Source organism: Berghia stephanieae, chromosome 9 (assembly GCF_034508935.2).
Source record: "Berghia stephanieae isolate SIO BIC M18660-M18661 chromosome 9, UCSD_Bste_1.3, whole genome shotgun sequence".
Lineage (NCBI taxonomy): Eukaryota > Metazoa > Mollusca > Gastropoda > Nudibranchia > Aeolidiidae > Berghia > Berghia stephanieae.
Window position 1 is genome coordinate 16,451,314 of NC_088368.1, and position 22,854 is coordinate 16,474,167.

A 22,854-nucleotide genomic window follows, 5' to 3' on the forward strand; every position below is an offset into this window, starting at 1 on the left:
AACACCCCCCCCCCCCCCAAAAAAAAAACAAAACAAAACAAAACAAAACAAACAAACAACAAATAAACAAAAAAAAACAACAAAACAAAACAACAAACCCCCCCCCCCCCAAAAAAAAAAAAAAAATAAAACAAACAAAACAAAACCCAGCAACATCAGAACAACTGTAGTAACTACTTGTACCTACAAAGTCAATGTGTAATGAAAATAATTCAATTTAAAGGTCTCATGGCGAAAAAAAAAAAGCAATTATCATGGATCAACTAAAGATAGATTGGTGACCAACCGTCTCAACAGTATTATGTCGGAGTGAACCCAATTACCTACTGAAAAATTCAATCTTATGCTTTATTTATGAAATTTGAATGACAATTGACGCCTTCATTATTTATTGAGCAGAGTGAATTTGGTTTTTTAATCGTTAAAAAAACCCTACAAATTCTCCAATTCTCATTTTGTGTTTAAATTCTTTTTTTTTTTTTTTCTTCATCGGGATTCCGACATAATACAAGATTGGTGCGGTGGGTCCCATTTAAAAAAAAGTCAATCTCGTATTTTGTCGGGATGCTTCAGATGAAGACAACTGAATATAAACCATTTAAACCAAAAATTATCAGAATCACGAGAATTTAACTCTCTCCAGTTCCAGAAACGACATTCACCTTTTGAACCCACTCAATCCTAGAGAGTTTTGCTACTTTTCAAAATTAGAAAAAATGTATTTAGAATGAGCATGTGCACAGATAGTTTATTCAACTACCATTAACATGTAAAAACTAAAAACATTAGCTTTGATACTACGCCTATAATTTGTCTCATAAAAAATGTAATAAATAGGCATGGGGCAAAAGTAACCGGATATCGTCGGTGTTAGGACTGAGTAAGTTAAATGGAAGCATTTAATTTAAATTTAACTCATACATTTAACAATGCAGAAATTCCATCCAACATTCAGTAACGTCAACTCTGTCGGGATAAGATGGTTGGTTACAAATTCCTTTCAAATTACCCTGGGACAAAAAGCTTTTGTGGGCGCCACAGTAAAAAAAAAAAACCCACAAAAAACAACAAACAAACAAAAAATACGGCATTCATTTTAGTAATAATTAACACTCCTGAGCTCCAGCTTTACATACGTAATTACAGATCCATACTCTGAGATCTCCTGACAACACCCGGCTTCGTGTACTTTTGCAATCTAGTCATGTTGATTTTTACCGCCATTTTGGCCGCCAGCACCTCAATATTCGATTCCGACAAGGGAGATAACCTCTTGGGTTTGGAAGACGTCGTCGAGGCGTTGTGACCGTAACTCCTACTTTTTAAATTCCCACCTTTCAACACATTATTTTCCCTAATGGCCGTCCCGCATATAACAGGAATATCTGATTTTTGATTCTTGGTGTTAACATGAATATTTCCCTTATTTTGATTGCAAATGTCAAAAAAGCCAGAAAAGTCATTTTCATTTTTATTCTTAAAGTGGTTATCTCCTTTTCTATGATTTACATTAAAGCTACCCCCATGAACCTTGTCAATAATTATCGTGTGCTCTTTGACAACACACTTCAAGCAATTTTTATCAGCATCGCCTTCTTTCGCTGAATTCTTAAGATTATCTTCACCGGTACTGTCCTGATATCGACTAGTAGTATCGCTTGGGATTCTCTGATATATTGCTTTGTCTGAATGATTCTCAAAGTTTGAGGTAGTTGTAGTAGTATTAATATCACGATTATGGATTTTTAAATTACTGCTCTTGCTCCCTGTATGTTTATACAAACTGCGGAATGCTACTGTGGAATACGACGATTTATTGACGTTACTGTTACTGTATGACAATGTCCCTTTGTTTTCGTGGTTATCACAATGGTCTCCTGTAGTGCAGTCGGCATCTGTGTCTCCAAACGGCACGACGTGTATCTTCTGAGATGAATCGACAGTTTTGGTCGAATTTGGAAAATTTACATCGTCAGTTTTTAAAGTTTCGTTCATATCTGTTTTCTTGTGACAATGATCCACCAAATGACCGTTTAGACCGTCTTCATTGTTGGGGCTAGTATCGATATCACCTGCATCGGGTTTATGAGGTAGGGAATTATTGTTGTCATTCTTATTCTCGCACACATTGTCGAAAGAAGAAAGTTCTCGAGCTAAAGGCGAAATAATGGTAAATTTCAACTTACATTTTTTCTTTTTCACCTCTTTAACACCAGAGCCAACATCTTCTCCACTATATTTCTGGTTACATATCTATTTCTATATCTACTCCTAAAATCACCGGATGTACTCGTGTTTATCCCATTTTTGATATCGATAAATCGGCGAACAGGTTCATCTCCGATACCAGAGGTCAGGTGAATACGAGAAGCGTTTCCTAAATGACTTTTAAGCCGCGACTGCTCGATGAGATGTTTGATCCTCCTTTGATGGGACAGAGATGACTTGTGATCAAACCTCTCAGCAATTAAATTTTTGTATTCTTCATTTTTGGCCTCACGAATAAGAAATGCTGAGTCATTGGATTTATATTCCGCACAAATCTGTTTCCAATCGGATGCCGTCGACAGAAAATCGGAATCGTCGTCCACGTTCACATCTCTTGCTGATGACAAAATTTGTGTTCCTTCTTTTTCTGGCATGAATATAATTTCTTTCCGTACATGATGATGATCGCTTTTATGAGGTCGTTTAGACATTGATGTATTAGAAACTGTAACATTATCTACACACTCTCCCGACTCAATGCCATTCGAATCATAAGTTTTACTTTCTGAAGCAGAAGCGTCACTTCCGTCACACGTACAAATTCGTCTGTCATTAACAGCGTTGTCATAACCACGGCTGGCATGAGAGTTTTCGTCTTTTCGGAATTCACGTGTGATGTCAGAAGAAATGAACGTGTTTGTGTTATTGTCTTCAGTTAACTGAGACGTGGAAAAGTTCGATTTGTCGTCTTGATTTTGATGCTGCGGAGGCGGCCGCTGCCGTTTCTGAAGATGATGGTTCTGATGTTGATTATAATCTAGGCAACCAGCGCAAACACCGCCATCACCGCTACTTCTACGGTCATTGACGGTACTGTTGGAGTCAGAGGTAGTAGGTGTAGTTGTGTCCCCCGTGTAGTAGGTCAGGTGAAGGGGGCGTGGCGAGGGCTTTGAGGGGCGCTGGTTGACGTTACGGAGAGATTCCAGGAGTTCTTCCTTCGATGGCCTGTCGATGGGCGCCGTGATCCCAGAATCCTACAGAATAAAATAACAACAAAAAGTAATGAGTTACAAGAAAATTGATTTAAGACTTATCTTTTGGATAAATCCATAATTGATGGGAAAATAAATAAACATTTTAAAAAATCAAAAAAAATCAAGACAATACAGTGCAAAAGAATTTCGCGAAAAGAAAAACATTTTATGGTGAAAGTGAAATGATTTCAGTTGACTCCAGATTAATCGACGTTAACTTCAGTCGCAAAGTAACTCGATTCATCCGATAAAATATCAATATAGGAACCTTAACAAATGTATCCGACAAAGACTTACGGGGAATTGACTGTAATGTGGATAGTTCATGAGATTAGGTATTTTAAAATATCCAACTGTCCGGACGGATATATCTTGCTCTTTAATTTTTTTTTTTTCAATTTAAAGACAACTTATTAATTTTTAAAAAATATTTCCTATTTCGCTTTCGTTTCTTAAATTCTATTTTACAGTAGGTAGGTGCTGTAATCACGATCTAAGAACGTGGGACTATTACCTATAACTTTAAAACAGATATTGTATTTTAACATTGTTAAAATTCAAATCATTATAATATGTCTTATCAAATTATTTTATTTTAATGTGGCGGCTTAATGATGGTCAATGGATAATATCGAATCCGAGTGGAAGGGTTAATAGGTTTAAATTCAGCTACATGTTTGATAGCCATTATATTTATTAAAAAAAAACACACAACAGCATTAAGAATTTATTTGAAAAAGAATGAGTTTCAAATGGTTTATGGCTGTAGGATAATATAAAATAATGAATAAATGCATGAATTAATTAGAACAAACAAACAGCAAAACAAAAACAAACAAAAAACAGCCACTGGAAACAAACAAGATATCAAAAATATTTTTCCGATTTATCCAAACATAAGTAAATATAATGGCAATATGACCAAAATACAGAAATCAATGATTTTAAAAATTCAAATTATTTAATTATCTAGAATTGAAAATATTATCCATGATATAATAGCAAACACCCGACTTAAGCTGTAAGTATCTAGTAAAATAAATTATGAAGCACTTTTAGAAAATTGTTATAAAGCAAATCAGCACCGTTTACCAGTAAATGGACAATTTTTTAATGCATATATAATAATAAATATTTTAGTTTTTAAAAAATAATTAATTAATAGCGCTCCTCCTTATTATGACCTAGATAGGGACAAAATTTTGATGGGTAGAAAATTATATATTGAAAAATACTGAAATCTCGAAAAGGTGTTACAGTTACAAGGCAGATTATAGTTTGTAATAATGAATAGAAAAAGATCACAGCACTCGTATTATACAGTCGGTGTGTAGAAACGCCATTGAAACTCTGCACTCAGTCCAAACAAACAAACAAACACAAAAAAAAAAACAAAAAAAAACCCACAATCGATACAGTCCAACACGGTTAAACTGGCACAATTTATCAACGATATGATATACAGTGAGTTTATATGGTCTTTCCAATACTAATCATCCACTTTGTGTCTCAGCAAATTTAGAATACTCGTTTCTTTGTTTGTTTGTTTGTTTTTTTCTTTAAAGATCATTTTCGTGTCCTGTAATGGTCTGCCACACTGGGCTATGAAATGTTGTTGAGCTACTTATGATTCAGAAAAGTGAGTGGAGCAGGCACTTATGTTGGTAACAACAAGATATGAAGTGAATAGAAAAGTGCCAGAAGACAATAGAGAATAAAAAATTTTTCGCGGCGGTGGTGGGGTTTGAACCTGCGACCTTATTGGTACGACAACTCCGCCTGGCAGGTGAGAGCGTGGCTCTACCGTGTGAGCTATCCACGAACACAAAAATATTCGTTTCAAACTCAAAGTCATTACTAGATCCCTCTCTCACCCACTTCTTGAGACCGCCGATTCGTTCGTACACCACCATCGCGAATAATTTTGACCAGCAGTTAAGCTTAATAGCCAATATTCTCAACACAAACATATAACATAGAAACGATTGAGACATTGAGTATGCTCCGGTGTATGGGGTGAATTTTTAATTCAGAAAAGTGAGTGGAGCAGGCACTTATGTTGGTAACAACAAGATATGAAGTGAATAGAAAAGTGCCAGAAGACAATAGAGAATAAAAAATTTTTCGCGGCGGTGGTGGGGTTTGAACCTGCGACCTTATTGGTACGACAACTCCGCCTGGCAGGTGAGAGCGTGGCTCTACCGTGTGAGCTATCCACGAACACAAAAATATTCGTTTCAAACTCAAAGTCATTACTAGATCCCTCTCTCACCCACTTCTTGAGACCGCCGATTCGTTCGTACACCACCATCGCGAATAATTTTGACCAGCAGTTAAGCTTAATAGCCAATATTCTCAACACAAACATATAACATAGAAACGATTGAGACATTGAGTATGCTCCGGTGTATGGGGTGAATTTTTAATTCAGAAAAGTGAGTGGAGCAGGCACTTATGTTGGTAACAACAAGATATGAAGTGAATAGAAAAGTGCCAGAAGACAATAGAGAATAAAAAAATTTTCGCGGCGGTGGTGGGGTTTGAACCTGCGACCTTATTGGTACGACAACTCCGCCTGGCAGGTGAGAGCGTGGCTCTACCGTGTGAGCTATCCACGAACACAAAAATATTCGTTTCAAACTCAAAGTCATTACTAGATCCTCTCTCACCCACTTCTTGAGATATAAAAAATTTTTTATTCTCTATTGTCTTCTGGCACTTTTCTATTCACTTCATATCTTGTTGTTACCAACATAAGTGCCTGCTCCACTCACTTTTCTGAATTAAAAATTCACCCCATACACCGGAGCATACTCAATGTCTCAATCGTTTCTATGTTATATGTTTGTGTTGAGAATATTGGCTATTAAGCTTAACTGCTGGTCAAAATTATTCGCGATGGTGGTGTACGAACGAATCGGCGGTCTCAAGAAGTGGGTGAGAGAGGGATCTAGTAATGACTTTGAGTTTGAAACGAATATTTTTGTGTTCGTGGATAGCTCACACGGTAGAGCCACGCTCTCACCTGCCAGGCGGAGTTGTCGTACCAATAAGGTCGCAGGTTCAAACCCACCACCGCCGCGAAAATTTTTTTTTTATTCTCTATTGTCTTCTGGCACTTTTCTATTCACTTCATATCTTGTTGTTACCAACATAAGTGCCTGCTCCACTCACTTTTCTGAATTAAAAATTCACCCATACACCGGAGCATACTCAATGTCTCAATCGTTTCTATGTTATATGTTTGTGTTGAGAATATTGGCTATTAAGCTTAACTGCTGGTCAAAATTATTCGCGATGGTGGTGTACGAACGAATCGGCGGTCTCAAGAAGTGGGTGAGAGAGGGATCTAGTAATGACTTTGAGTTTGAAACGAATATTTTTGTGTTCGTGGATAGCTCACACGGTAGAGCCACGCTCTCACCTGCCAGGCTGAGTTGTCGTACCAATAAGGTCGCAGGTTCAAACCCCACCACCGCCGCGAAAAAATTTTTTTATTCTCTATTGTCTTCTGGCACTTTTCTATTCACTTCATATCTTGTTGTTACCAACATAAGTGCCTGCTCCACTCACTTTTCTGAATTAAAAATTCACCCCATACACCGGAGCATACTCAATGTCTCAATCGTTTCTATGTTATATGTTTGTGTTGAGAATATTGGCTATTAAGCTTAACTGCTGGTCAAAATTATTCGCGATGGTGGTGTACGAACGAATCGACGGTCTCAAGAAGTGGGTGAGAGAGGGATCTAGTAATGACTTTGAGTTTGAAACGAATATTTTTGTGTTCGTGGATAGCTCACACGGTAGAGCCACGCTCTCACCTGCCAGGCGGAGTTGTCGTACCAATAAGGTCGCAGGTTCAAACCCCACCACCGCCGCGAAAAATTTTTTATTCTCTATTGTCTTCTGGCACTTTTCTATTCACTTCATATCTTGTTGTGAGCTACTTATGGCGATTTCGTTTCATGCAATAGTACACAATAGAGAATGTTGACTGTGATTCCGAAAAAGAAAGAGAGAAAAATGAGGTCTTTTAAGTTTATGTTCATTTTGCTAACTTTAGTGATGTTATGAAGCTCGATGACGTATGACTTTACTTTTCATTGAAAGATAGGGAAAATCATCGTGAATATCAACTCTGGTTTTTAGAATAATAAGTCATTGACATCGGGGAAAGACTTCATGGTCACTCTGTATAATTCAATTTCGATTTCTGTCTGTACTAACTGCTGGAAAAAAGGCATGTATGCAATCAACCTCTTGTATCGATAGCATGCTGGAGTGATTGACCCTCTCCTTAACAACTACAGGAAAATCGTCACATTCGTTACGATACAACCAACATTTTTCTTATTCAACTTTCTCTTGTACATAATCTTAAAATTTAAAGAAAATGAACAGTGTGTTGTAGAGTAGATATTATGTGTCACAAAAACGTAGCTAATGCTATTGTGTTTGAGTGATAAAAAACCTAATTTTGTGTTAGTTGGGTGTGAAATGTGGGGAAAATCCTGAAAATGGCTGGTAAGGAGAGAGTTAAGATAGTAAAAATATAATTTGCAGTCAAAAGATATGAGAATTGGCTAAATTTGGTGATTTTGTTGAGGAGAATGAGTATAATTTATTAACCAGTTAACCTTTATTATTCTTACTCTGGACAGACACGAATATAAAATGTGGCCAGATCGATATCGCAAGGTCCCAAGCTTGAAAGGACGAGTTTTCTGGTCATTTTTTTAAATAATGGGTCTTTCCGGAGTAAGTCAGTTAACTGGATGAATTACTGACTTTTCGAATCTCTGATCTCTGGCTTTTCTAATTTATGTTTTTGTTTTTTTAACACCTGTTTCACAATTTAGAATGGAAGCACTGGCTCACACATTATGCTAGGCAGTCAGGGACCAACGGCTAGACAGCCACACTGGAAAAAAAGCACGTTTTAAAATTTTGGTCACTTCCTGAAAATCATAGGTTTGAGAGTTTTGGACAAGACGAGGGTCATATTAATCAATCAATATTTGAAGGACGAGTTTTTCGGACAAAATTTAAACAAAAGTGCTTTTTTTTTTTTTTTTTGGTTTTGTTTCTATTTTTTATTCCAGAGTAAGGCAGTGTCTAGACGTCTAGATCTTTTAGCAGAAACTTTCTTTCTTTCATCAAATAATAGTGACGGAAATCGCAAATCGACGCATATTTTATCTCCCTCCAAAAGTAAATGTGGCAATTTTAGGGGATTTACATCCTATTAACTCACTCAACCCTAACCCCGACTATATCCGTAGTTTACCCGGGTTACTTTGACCCCATGCCTATTTTTTACAATTTTATGAGTCAAATTTTAGGCGTAGTATCAAAGCTATTGTTTTTAGTTTTTACATGTAAATGTTAGTTGAATAAAACTATCTATGCACATGCTCATTTTTAATACAATTTTTCCAATTTTGAAAAGAAGCAAAAAAAATATAGGATTGAGTGAGTTAACGCCTATTAAACAGCAATAGGCTATGTCATAGTGTCGTAAACAGATAATAAGGGGGGGGGGGGGTGTGGATAGATAGTTCAATATTGAAGTGTGGAGTAATTGATGCTGTGCGTTTAGGTAAAATACTCACAACATGCGTCAGCAAAAATTTAACATACCAACACACGAAATTGTGTGTAAACTTTAACGTTTATAGTCTAATTGATATAAATTTAGTGAGCACTTATCACTAACAGGTTGTCTAAAAATAATAACAAAGAGCTGAGTGACGTCAACTTCGTTCTTTTTTTGGTCTGCAGGTTACGTTTTCAAAACAAAGCACAATGATCTTGGTGGGTGCATGATTAATCAAAACAAAAAAAAAGAAACTAAAAACTGACAGGAGAGATCTGGCTATGTTGTCAATTATGAAATGAATTCAATGCCAAGTTCATAGATAATATTTTGTCAAACGCATGCGTATTCAATAGAAATGCATAAATATACGTAGTAGGGTTAGAATGTAGATCGTTAGAATTGGTTCAAGAAGAAAAAAATACAGAATCAAATGTATACTTGAGTTATTTGGAAAATAAACTTTAAGTGTATCATCATCATCATCATCATCATCAGGAATATCATCAACAGCAGTAGCAGCAATAGAAGCAACAAAAGCAACAGCAGATGTAGTAGTAGTAGTAGTAGTAGTAGTAGTAGTAGTAGCAGTAGTAGTAGTAGTAGTAGTAGTAGTAGTAGTAGTAGCAGCAGCAGCAGCAGTAGTAGTAGTAGTAGTAGTAGTAGTAGTAGTAGTAGTAGTAGTAGTAGTAGTAGTAGTAGTAGTAGTAGTAGTAGTAGTAGTAGTAGTAGTAGTACTAGTAGTGGTGGTGGTGGTGGTGATGGTGTGGTAATGATATATGCAGTTTACAGATGTTTATATTATCAAAACAGCAGAAGTTATAGCAGCAGCAGCAGCTATACAGATTAATGGTCTATTTTTATTTTGCTCAACGTGATATTAAATTGCCCAAGATAGATACATTGGTGTAAATTAGCACATACACACATTTTCGATGTTGGCCTAAATGTTAATAGAACACACATTACTAATTGCAATAAAATATGAGAAAGTATTAAAATAATAACACACAAAAATTAATTTTCGTTAGAAAGCGTCAATCGAAAATGGCTACCATCCGACATTTACTTATTTGCAGGTCTGGTAACCCAAACTGTAACGGACTCATTTCATTTGTAATGTAAATACGTACACTTAAATCAACGTAAAAGATTATTCATTACAACAATGTTAAAGCAAGCTTATCATTGTGTTACGTTATCAGACTTGCAAATACGCGGATGTAGCTCTCATCCCAATAAATATTGAGCCCATATTTTCTTTTAATAAAGCTGGGAGCATCACATCACACAGTATTTTGGATACTTGGTGCCCGATTATAAAATCGTGTGCTTCTACCTCCCAGACAAGAAGAGTTACGTTGCATTCTACGGTTACTATGGTTACTACTTTTGCGTGGGGGAAGAATCGTACCGTGTGGCCAAGCTAACGTAAGCTCGTCCACTCGAGTCGAACCACATCTGGTGAAAACAAAACAAAAGAATAACATGAGAACCAAAACATGAACGAAACAAAATTGATGAAACTAACTCTGAAGAACATAAGAATTTGAATAATAATGTAAAACAAATGAAAACGGTAACGAGAAAGAGATTTAAAAAAAAAAAAGAAGGATGATTCCGATCCACCAATATTCAATTTCCATAGAAACATGTAGTAAAATCTACTATTTCATCTGTACTTGATGCTTTGTCCTGGCTTTTTCAACTTCAACTCAATAAACACACATGAATAAATGGAAAACTGGAAACTCAACCAGCCAACCATAAATATTCAAAAGAAAAATAAATAACTAAACAAATAAAATAAACTAAAATAAGGGAATATAAAACAAGTGCAAAATATTATAATAAACATATTTAAAAGTGGCTGAATAGTCTTTTAGGTCAATAATAAATCAATCATGGTTAATCTCCATTCACATGGATCGGTCAATCCGGACAGTGGAAATGTATCTGGTTCCCAGAATTCAATAATTATAATTGAAACTGATTTTTAAAATAATATATAAAACAACCTTTGTATTTCCAATCGAATTTTAAATAAAATTTTACTAAAGCACTTTCATAACTAAAATGAATTGTTTATTTTATGGTTTCCTTGCATCAGGATTGAATCATTTCAAGTGTAATGAAACTGAAAAGCGCACAATTCATCTTATGCCAACGTTATAAGTTTTTTTTTTTAACTAAACGTTTGCTGCATTCTTTATCAATAAAATCAGAAAATTATTAAATATCATTAACTTTATATTTCAACTTATGTTATCACTAATACTTGTGCTGTGTTCTAGCATAATAACATAAATCATTCTATATAATTCTAAGTATTACAAGCTAAAAATGGCTGGCGTGGTTCATTGTTCACATTTTGTGACGTTCATTATCATACAAATATGTCCATTCATATCTAATATTTCTTGTACAATGAAACGATGAAAATCGATTCATCATATCTGACAATTTAAAATACAATTCAAAAGGCAAGAAAAAGGAGCAACCATAATAGACCCATATTACTCCAACATAAAGTTATATTTGAGGAGTATCCATCTTAAACCAGTCAAAATATTGTATTATAATTATAGTCATACACAAAAGTTAACAAAGCAATAAACAATAATATAATGGCTATTAACAAAGCAGTACTTAGAAAATACCATTAACAACAAAAAGAGCAACCAGTAGGCATATTAATCTAATTTTCTTCTTTCACACTAGCAGAGCATCGAACAGAACCATAATAGACACATAAAAATGTGATAACCCGTTTTCGGGAAATTAAAGAAAAAGACCCCCCCCCTCCCCCCAAAAAAAAACAAAAACAAATTTAAAAAAAAACAAAAAACAAAACAACAACAACAAACAAACAAACAATTTAAAAAATTAAGAGCTTATCTATTAATCATTTTATAATACTTGCTATTCATCAAAGCTGTGTCCATTTGACTTTGACCCACACCATGTATGTTCATTATTATTCAATGATTTGAGAAAAAAAACCCCACACAAGTAGGATACCACAGCAATCAAAATAACCATGACATTCAAAACAACGTGTGGTCACCACAAGAATTCCACACACACACAAAGGTCACGTCCAAAAACGACTGGATTATTAATGAAAACAACCTAAAAATAGGGAAGGGGATAAAAACACAACAACGGCATACAATGATGGGGATTGTATCCTATTTTCTTATAATAATTGATTCTCGATATTTGTTTTCCTCCTTTTGAAGCAAATATAACCAGAGATCTTAAAATTACAATCAAAAGACGTATTCTGTGACAATATGTTGGAGGCTTTTCTTTTGTGTGTCAACTCCCTTCAATATGTAAACAAAATGTTGGACGTATGCGTCATGCGAGTCGTGTATGAAACAGTTACACGCTTTTGTTTTATAAGCCCGTTTCAATTGGTGGATCGTCATTGATTATTTTTATTACTATTTTTCTTTTAATTTTGATTCTCACAAATATAATTTCAAATATTCATTTATTTATTTATCAAAATTCATTACTTATAATATATTTATTCATCTATTTATGTTTGTATCTATAATTTACTAATTTAGCCTACAATCGTTATTTTTGTATTTATCAATTTATTTGTTATTGTTATTCTATAACATCAATCATTAACTCCTATTAACAAGAGCTTAGCTGTCTATGAAACCTTTTTTTTTTTTTTTGCAACCTATCACCTTGCCAAGCCTTAAACCGAACGTCTATCTGTTATCATTAAAGAAAATATCCTAAGGTTAGCTTGGGGAATGTGGTAGCAGAAGTAGTAGTAGTGGTCAATTTCTGAAAAAGTAAAAAACCAAGGAGAGAGAAAGTTCATTAGTGATGAGGGTATTTTTAAAAATCCTGATTTTTTAAATTATAAAAGTAAAATTTGTTTTCCGAATGGAATACAAAAAAAGTATGAAGAAAATCCGTTAGTAAGGTTTTCATCATCGTGACCAAAATAGGCAAAGACTGATTTAAAAAAACAAACAAAACTAAATGACAATTTTGTTTGCCCATCGAAAGCATATCAAGAATTCTCATTTACGCCAAATGTAATTAAAGCAATATAGAATTTCGATTTTATAGACGTTTTCAAAAGAAATCCATCAATTAATTAATACCATTTCCCCGATACACATGTAAATATTGATCTGTCTTGACTGGATAATATGCGTTGTATTTCATGGATGAAATTAAAAGATTTCGTGATGGCTGTTGCTGTGGTCGACTTTATGCATGTGCGACAATCTACTGCATATCATTGTAAATTCTGGATAATATGTGTTGTATTTCATGGATGAAATTAAAGGATTTCGTGATAGCTGTTGACAATGTACGGCATATAATTGTAAATTTGTGACAATTCCAACATTGCTTACTTTAAAACACAACACTAATCATGTACTGTTATCCATTTTATCATCGATTAATGATTAATGATAAACTAAACAAAGGTATTATTTACTGTGACAATTCTAGTCTACTTTTGTCAAGACCAATCGTGCGTGATCATTCCATTCCAATGATTATAAAACTACAGAAAGTGTAAATTAATTTATTGTGACAATCTAGAAATTTGCAAGACAATCGTGGTTGTATCCATCCATTCTCAATGATAATGATAACTAACAGAAAGTGTAAATTAATTTACTTGTGACAATTTAGCTTACTTTGTCAAGACCAATCGTGCGTTGCATCCATTCATTCTCATGTTAATGATAACTAACCAAAGTGAATTAATTTATTTACATTTAGCTCTACTTTGAAGACCAATCGTGCGTTGTTATTTATTTCATGATTAATGTAAACTAACAGAGTGTAATTAATTTCTTGAATCTATCTACTTGTAAGAATGTTTGTATCATTATAAGATTAATGAAAATACAATGTAAATTAATTATTGTAATAAACACAAATCTGTTATCTTTCAATGATTAAAAAAAAAAGTAAATTCTGGACAATCATATCAAACAACGTGGTTGCTATCATTCATTCATGATTATATAAACTAACACAAGGTAATATTTTTGTGAAATTCTATCTATTTCAAGCCAATGGCTTGCTATCCATCATTTCAATGATTATGAAATAACAAAAGTTAAATTAATTACTTGTACAATTTGCTTACTTGTCAAGACCAATCGTGCGTTGTATCCTTATCATGATTAATGAAAATAAAGAAAGTGAAATTATTTACTGTGACAATTATCTACTTTGCAACCAATTGCGTGCTTCATTCATCTAAATGATAATAAAACTAACAGAAATGAAATAATTTACTTTGACAATCTACTCTACTTTGAAACCAACGTCGTTGTATCCATTCATTCTCATGATTAATGAAAACTAACACGAAGTGTAAAAATTTATGTGACAATTCTATCTACTTTAAACCAATCGTGCTTGCTATCATTCCATCTCAATGATAATGAAACTAACCGAAAGTGTAATTATTTATTGTGACAATTCTAGCTCTACTTGAAACAATCGTGCTGCTATCATCCTCTCAATGATAATGATAAAAAAGAAATGTAAATTAATTTACTTGTACAATTCTACTCTATTTGTCAAGACCAATCGTGCGTTGCTATCCATTCATCTCATGATTAGATAAACAACACGAAAGGTAATTAATTTATGTGACAATTTAGCTCACTTTGTCAACCAATCGTGCGTTGCTATCCATTCCATTCTCAATGATTAATGATAAACTAACACGAAAGTGTAAATTAATTTACTTGTGACAATTCTAGCTCTACTTTGTCAAGACCAATCGTGCGTTGCTATCCATTCCATTCTCAATGATTAATGATAAACTAACACGAAAGTGTAAATTAATTTACTTGTGACAATTCTAGCTCTACTTTGTCAAGACCAATCGTGCGTTGCTATCCATTCCATTCTCAATGATTAATGATAAACTAACATGAAAGTGTAAATTAATTTACTTGTGACAATTCTAGCTCTACTTTGTCAAGACCAATCGTGCGTTGCTATCCATTCCATTCTCAATGATTAATGATAAACTAACATGAAAGTGTAAATTAATTTACTTGTGACAATTCTAGCTCTACTTTGTCAAGACCAATCGTGCGTTGCTATCCATTCCATTCTCAATGATTAATGATAAACTAACACGAAAGTGTAAATTAATTTACTTGTGACAATTCTAGCTCTACTTTGTCAAGACCATCGTGCGTTGCTATCCATTCCATTCTCAATGATTAATGATAAACTAACACGAAAGTGTAAATTAATTTACGTGTGACAATTCTAGCTCTACTTTGTCAAGACCAATCGTGCGTTGCTATCCATTCCATTCTCAATGATTAATGATAAACTAACATGAAAGTGTAAATTAATTTACTTGTGACAATTCTAGCTCTACTTTGTCAAGACCAATCGTGCGTTGCTATCCATTCCATTCTCAATGATTAATGATAAACTAACACGAAAGTGTAAATTAATTTACTTGTGACAATTCTAGCTCTACTTTGTCAAGACCAATCGTGCGTTGCTATCCATTCCATTCTCAATGATTAATGATAAACTAACACGAAAGTGTAAATTAATTTACTTGTGACAATTCTAGCTCTACTTTGTCAAGACCAATCGTGCGTTGCTATCCATTCCATTCTCAATGATTAATGATAAACTAACACGAAAGTGTAAATTAATTTACTTGTGACAATTCTAGCTCTACTTTGTCAAGACCAATCGTGCGTTGCTATCCATTCCATTCTCAATGATTAATGATAAACTAACATGAAAGTGTAAATTAATTTACTTGTGACAATTCTAGCTCTACTTTGTCAAGACCAATCGTGCGTTGCTATCCATTCCATTCTCAATGATTAATGATAAACTAACACGAAAGTGTAAATTAATTTACTTGTGACAATTCTAGCTCTACTTTGTCAAGACCAATCGTGCGTTGCTATCCATTCCATTCTCAATGATTAATGATAAACTAACACGAAAGTGTAAATTAATTTACTTGTGACAATTCTAGCTCTACTTTGTCAAGACCAATCGTGCGTTGCTATCCATTCCATTCTCAATGATTAATGATAAACTAACACGAAAGTGTAAATTAATTTACTTGTGACAATTCTAGCTCTACTTTGTCAAGACCAATCGTGCGTTGCTATCCATTCCATTCTCAATGATTAATGATAAACTAACACGAAAGTGTAAATTAATTTACTTGTGACAATTCTAGCTCTACTTTGTCAAGACCAATCGTGCGTTGCTATCCATTCCATTCTCAATGATTAATGATAAACTAACACGAAAGTGTAAATTAATTTACTTGTGACAATTCTAGCTCTACTTTGTCAAGACCAATCGTGCGTTGCTATCCATTCCATTCTCAATGATTAATGATAAACTAACACGAAAGTGTAAATTAATTTACTTGTGACAATTCTAGCTCTACTTTGTCAAGACCAATCGTGCGTTGCTATCCATTCCATTCTCAATGATTAATGATAAACTAACACGAAAGTGTAAATTAATTTACTTGTGACAATTCTAGCTCTACTTTGTCAAGACCAATCGTGCGTTGCTATCCATTCCATTCTCAATGATTAATGATAAACTAACACGAAAGTGTAAATTAATTTACTTGTGACAATTCTAGCTCTACTTTGTCAAGACCAATCGTGCGTTGCTATCCATTCCATTCTCAATGATTAATGATAAACTAACACGAAAGTGTAAATTAATTTACTTGTGACAATTCTAGCTCTACTTTGTCAAGACCAATCGTGCGTTGCTATCCATTCCATTCTCAATGATTAATGATAAACTAACACGAAAGTGTAAATTAATTTACTTGTGACAATTCTAGCTCTACTTTGTCAAGACCAATCGTGCGTTGCTATCCATTCCATTCTCAATGATTAATGATAAACTAACACGAAAGTGTAAATTAATTTACTTGTGACAATTCTAGCTCTACTTTGTCAAGACCAATCGTGCGTTGCTATCCATTCCATTCTCAATGATTAATGATAAACTAACACGAAAGTGTAAATTAATTTACTTGTGACAATTCTAGCTCTACTTTGTCAAGACCAATCGTGCGTTGCTATCCATTCCATTCTCAATGATTAATGATAAACTAACACGAAAGTGTAAATTAATTTACTTGTGACAATTCTAGCTCTACTTTGTCAAGACCAATCGTGCGTTGCTATCCATTCCATTCTCAATGATTAATGATAAACTAACACGAAAGTGTAAATTAATTTACTTGTGACAATTCTAGCTCTACTTTGTCAAGACCAATCGTGCGTTGCTATCCATTCCATTCTCAATGATTAATGATAAACTAACACGAAAGTGTAAATTAATTTACTTGTGACAATTCTAGCTCTACTTTGTCAAGACCAATCGTGCGTTGCTATCCATTCCATTCTCAATGATTAATGATAAACTAACATGAAAGTGTAAATTAATTTACTTGTGACAATTCTAGCTCTACTTTGTCAAGACCAATCGTGCGTTGCTATCCATTCCATTCTCAATGATTAATGATAAACTAACACGAAAGTGTAAATTAATTTACTTGTGACAATTCTAGCTCTACTTTGTCAAGACCAATCGTGCGTTGCTATCCATTCCATTCTCAATGATTAATGATAAACTAACACGAAAGTGTAAATTAATTTACTTGTGACAATTCTAGCTCTACTTTGTCAAGACCAATCGTGCGTTGCTATCCATTCCATTCTCAATGATTAATGATAAACTAACACGAAAGTGTAAATTAATTTACTTGTGACAATTCTAGCTCTACTTTGTCAAGACCAATCGTGCGTTGCTATCCATTCCATTCTCAATGATTAATGATAAACTAACACGAAAGTGTAAATTAATTTACTTGTGACAATTCTAGCTCTACTTTGTCAAGACCAATCGTGCGTTGCTATCCATTCCATTCTCAATGATTAATGATAAACTAACATGAAAGTGTAAATTAATTTACTTGTGACAATTCTAGCTCTACTTTGTCAAGACCAATCGTGCGTTGCTATCCATTCCATTCTCAATGATTAATGATAAACTAACATGAAAGTGTAAATTAATTTACTTGTGACAATTCTAGCTCTACTTTGTCAAGACCAATCGTGCGTTGCTATCCATTCCATTCTCAATGATTAATGATAAACTAACATGAAAGTGTAAATTAATTTACTTGTGACAATTCTAGCTCTACTTTGTCAAGACCAATCGTGCGTTGCTATCCATTTCATTCTCAATTAATGAATCTATAAATTTACCTCAACACAGCCATGAAATTAAACATGTTTCCCTTACTCAACGGATTTTAAGGCATTGTTATTATTCTGCTACAATTATATTTTCAACAAATAAAAAAAGTGATTTAAAGTGATTTGGATTAAAACGAATTGCGTAAAATTTGTATGCAGAGTTAAGATATTATTCGAGAAAGAATAATAAATAATGATTTAAAAAAAGAGTCAAGACCTGTCATCTTTTGTTCTTGAGAGTCAATATGATGAGATCACGGAGTTGCTGAGGAAATACGAGATAATAAATCCAAAAGCAAAAAGGTAGGTACCGTACTCATATATTTAAGGTTCACAGTCTGCGGACTAAAATTGCGCTGATAGTTTTCAATTTTCATGTTGAACGCTAAGCAATGAAGCTGCCAGATAGACTTCAATTGAAAACAACATTGAAGTCCTCGTTCAAAGAAAAAAAACAAACAAGCAAACATATAATCTTACAGAGACCATGAGCGTTCTTTTATCCAATGTGTTTTCATAATCGATATTATAATGTTTCCACTCTCATTCTATAGCATACCATAGTCATGCAGCATACGGAAGTCTTTCAGTTTCTTTCACATGTACGTTTCGAAGTATCTTGAAGTATCTTCGATAAACGTTCTGGGGTCTAACTTTGTACAAATTATGGTCACCTGCGATGGGGACTTATTCAAAATGAAAATAATAGCAACCTGGGAATCTACGCATCTTGAGCTCAATGACATAATGGCAACCCACCATGATGTAAACCAGTAATGGACAAACGTTTAAAAAGGACAAGAACACATTTACACAGAGCGGCTTTATAACTAGATTACCAATATTATGTGCCACACTCACTCGCAAAATGTTTTATGTGTAGTTTTTGTTTTTTGTTTATGTGTTAATTCATCTCAAAGTGTGCTCACACGTGCATACAATTTTGGAAATCATATTTGATAAATGTGTGACCCAACTCCTCTTCAAACAAATACTTTAAAAAGTTCTCGACTAAGGAGCGAACCAAAACTAGAGCTTTTATATAGTAGAGCAATATCCATTCAACGTGCTTAAAGCTGTACAAGGGGTCCTAGCCAATAGCAACACTAAACATTTAGGACGAGACAAAAAGCCTGTTAGGCGATATTACAATTCTTATCTCAGAGACAAGCTGTTAACGTCCAGGTACTCATTTTATACATGAGTACGGTGACAGAATGTGAATAAACAGCCTTTTCCAAGGACTCAACTATGCGTTGCTTGGGACTCGAACCCAGGATCTTCCGATCCGAAGGCGAGTATCATACCACTAGACCACTTAGCCATGCAAGATGGCACATTGATATGAAAAAGCAAACTATGTACTATTTGACTATAATATATTTTAAGGAACTGTAAAAATTGTCTTTAACTATCCTTGTATACTGGAAACAAAATAACTTTAAAATTCTATCACACGGCTTCTAATATTATATTCTGTTAATACTAGCAATTCAGTTAAAATGCTTATCGGTTCTGTTGCCAAGCAATCATTTATTAATTTGATTATAACCAACATACACAGATGTCTGTGTTAACCATGTGCGCCTATAGAAATATTTAAAAGAATGTTGTGAGAATTGATCAACACAGGCTGTAACAAAACCACAAGAAGCAGTTGATTGATATTAAAGATTTACTACTCTAATAGCCCTGCCAAATTCGATATCTGTTCGAGAGGTTGAGTCACATTTTGAATGCTAACTTGTTTTATCATCCCAAAAAAATTCCAAAACAGCAAAAAACTAAAAAACAAAAACAAAACAAAAATAATTAAAACAAAAAAAAATAATAAAAACAAAACAAATCAACAACAACGAAAAATAAATAACAAAAAGAAAAAAAAACAACAAAAAACAAAAACAAAACACACACACACACACACACACACACACACACACACACACACACACACACACACACATACAAACGCCCCAAAACACGTAAGGAATTAAGTGTAAACTACTAGTGTAAATTGACGTGTGAATTAGTGTGCACGAGTGTCACTCACACCATACCAAATGTGTATTTAATCCCGATATTTCATCTCGTGTGGAATGTAATGCGTGCAGTCAAGATCACGCCTACCCCAGTGGCAATTCCTTGCTCATTGTCAGACTTGTTCCTGTGTTCCAAAACCCTCTTGGCCGCATGCGCCAAATCGGTGTCGCCATTTCCGTTCTCGTCTGCCAGCACCATTGCCGCTAGTTCCTGCATATCGATGTCAGCAGCCATCTTGTCCCCACCACCTCTTCGGCGTCCTTCGCGCGATTTTGGAGGAAGGCTGGAATTCCAGAATTTAAAATAAGGAACAGGCAGGGTGGAAATTCCACCGTTTTGACTTCCGCCATTCCCACTGGTGTTGGAATTCCCATTGCCATCCCCAGGAACTGGTTTAAGTCTCAATGTGTTACCACCGCCCGAAATAGAGTGGTTGCTGGCGTCAGTTGAGGCGCTCCAGGATTTTCGGCCATCTTGCTCTGAGGTGTGCTGCTCTTTTTTCCTTCTAACCACCGCTGTCTTGCTCGCTCTTCTTTTCTTTTTAAGCGTCTCGAATTGTGGTTTTTTGGGGACTCCATGCAGCGAGAAGGAAGATGGCAGATCTGGTTTGATTGTGTTTGTCTTCAGTCCAGGGCTCATACTAACACCAGCAGCGCTCATTCGTGCAACGTCTCTGAACACATCCGTGGTGCGAAGGTTCAACGGTTTAGCGTCTTGTATGAATTCTTTAGTGACAAATTCTACAGCTCTGTAACCCCCTTCTTCTGTGGCGGGTCGACGCGGGCTACTTCTAAAGGGCCCCGTCATGTTCATCATATCCGCTGCCAAAGTATTTATCGTATGCTCAGGGCGTTGTCTTATTTCAATGACGGCAGATTTACCGGGGTTCCAGACAACCGACAGCATCTGATTCGGTTGTTGTTGTTGTTGATGTGTCTGTTGGTTCGAGGTGTTCGTGGTCGTGGCAGAAGTAGAAAAATCGTTGTGAAACACGTGGTAGGTTTTTGACGCTTCAAGTTTTGGGCGAGATTTGACGGTGGCGTCTGCTCCGAGGCACGTCGTGGAAAGTTGACTGATGCTAACCTCGCTGGTCGTGCTGCTTGAATCGTCCTTTTCCTTGTTAGTTTTAGTCGTAGATTTATTGTTATTACTATTTTTATTGTGATTGCTTAGACTGCTACTCATCTGGGAGTGATTACTTGACATATTATTTCCATAACTACCGATATCACCATTATCGATTGCGTTATTTTTGACAGTATTAGTGTTGTTCGCAAAAGCGATTCTTGGGGTAGTGATGGCGGGGGTGGTCGAGGCGGTGGAAATCAGTGGTATAGTTGTAGCGGTTGTTGTGTTTCCAGTGGCGTTGGTGCTGGGGGTTATGGTTGTCGTTGATGAGGATGTGGTGCTAGCCGAAGGCCGCTTCTTACTTGATGGCGTGCCAGATTTGCTTGGGGTATTTTGGTTGGGAAGGGACGGCAACTGTGGCTGAATTCAATCCAATAATCAAATGGTAAAAGCGAACAGAATAGAATATACGAAAGTATTACACTGTCTAAACCTGCGGACTTTAAAATCAGTTAACAAATATTAAATAACAGCTTAAAGATAGACTCCAAAAAATCGTGATTCGAACCATGTCGGGCACAAACATTTCTCAACCAACCATAAAATTAACTTTAACCGATAACAATAACGCATTTAGTTAATTATGTCTGCCCGATACGTAAAATCTGCAACCTCAGCTTTGCCATACAACTTGTTCATTTTTAACCCTTCGCCTCAATCTGGTATTGTGCTATCAAGATGAACGAAATGATAAAATTGGGATTTAGCGGTTAAAATATCACATCTCCGTTATGATAATGGATAAGATGGAAACAACTCACATTATTTTTTTCCTTTCCATTTTGACAATAAATTTTATTGACCGCGTTTGGTTCATCCCGACAAAATCCAGATACAGGCGATGGATCATTTTGGCCAGAAAACTTCCATTGCTAACCCCTAACTTGTAAAAAAGTCTTGAATCTTAATTCATCCGGCCACAGTTAAAATAAATGCGTTCTGTCATTGTACGGAAGTCAATCCGTGTTTTCAGACTTCATCTATTGTGCTGCAACCGTTTGATATTTGTTTTCATATTGTTGGTTAAGGAACATTTCTAAAAGTTAACTGTTAATGATCGAGTTCATTTTTGACACTTATTCTCACAATAATTTTCCTGCAATAAACGTAGGAGAAGAAAAAAAAAAAAAAGAAAACATTAAAATGATTTGAATTTTTTTTTTTTTTTTTGAAATGGAGAGAGAGCATAATCAATTAAAAAAAAAAAAAAACAAAAAAAAAAAAAACCAGTTCATACTTAGATATAAGCATCAAAAGGACCAAAAAAAAAAAACAAAAAAAAAAAACAAAAAACAATCGTTTATTACACCATAAATGAACACGCTATTATCCCAATCTGACGAGTAACCATCCAAACAATTTCTTCGTTTCTATTTGGAGGTAGGTAGTTAAAGCAGAAAATGCACACACCAGACACAATAATTTCAAGATCTATAAAAACACAACGGCCGTGTAAATATGAAGAGTGGTTTTCATAAAATCCCCGACTCTCCGTTTTCCCCATTTTGAGATATTGATGTTTTTTTTCCCCTAAAATTTCTCTATTATTTTC

At 34.8% G+C, this 22,854-nt stretch overlaps 1 protein-coding gene across 1 annotated transcript; it reads right to left on the reverse strand.

Annotated features, from left to right (window-relative positions):
• Positions 1-151: 151 nt before the first annotated feature.
• Positions 152-18,536, reverse strand: LOC144979786 (uncharacterized). The gene is made up of 3 exons (XM_078926872.1): positions 18,352-18,536; positions 10,181-10,302; positions 152-3,242 (listed from the first exon to the last, which is right to left on the reverse strand). The coding sequence occupies exon 3, from the start codon at positions 1,993-1,995 to the stop codon at positions 1,141-1,143; it is 855 nt and encodes a 284-aa protein (XP_078782998.1). The 5' UTR covers positions 1,996-3,242; positions 10,181-10,302; positions 18,352-18,536; the 3' UTR covers positions 152-1,140.
• Between the last annotated feature and the right edge of the window lie 4,318 nt (positions 18,537-22,854).

Coding starts and splice junctions, on each gene's coding strand:
- LOC144979786 (XM_078926872.1), bottom strand. CDS start 1,995: ATGAACGAAACTTTAAAAACTGACGATGTAAATTTTCCAAATTCGACC.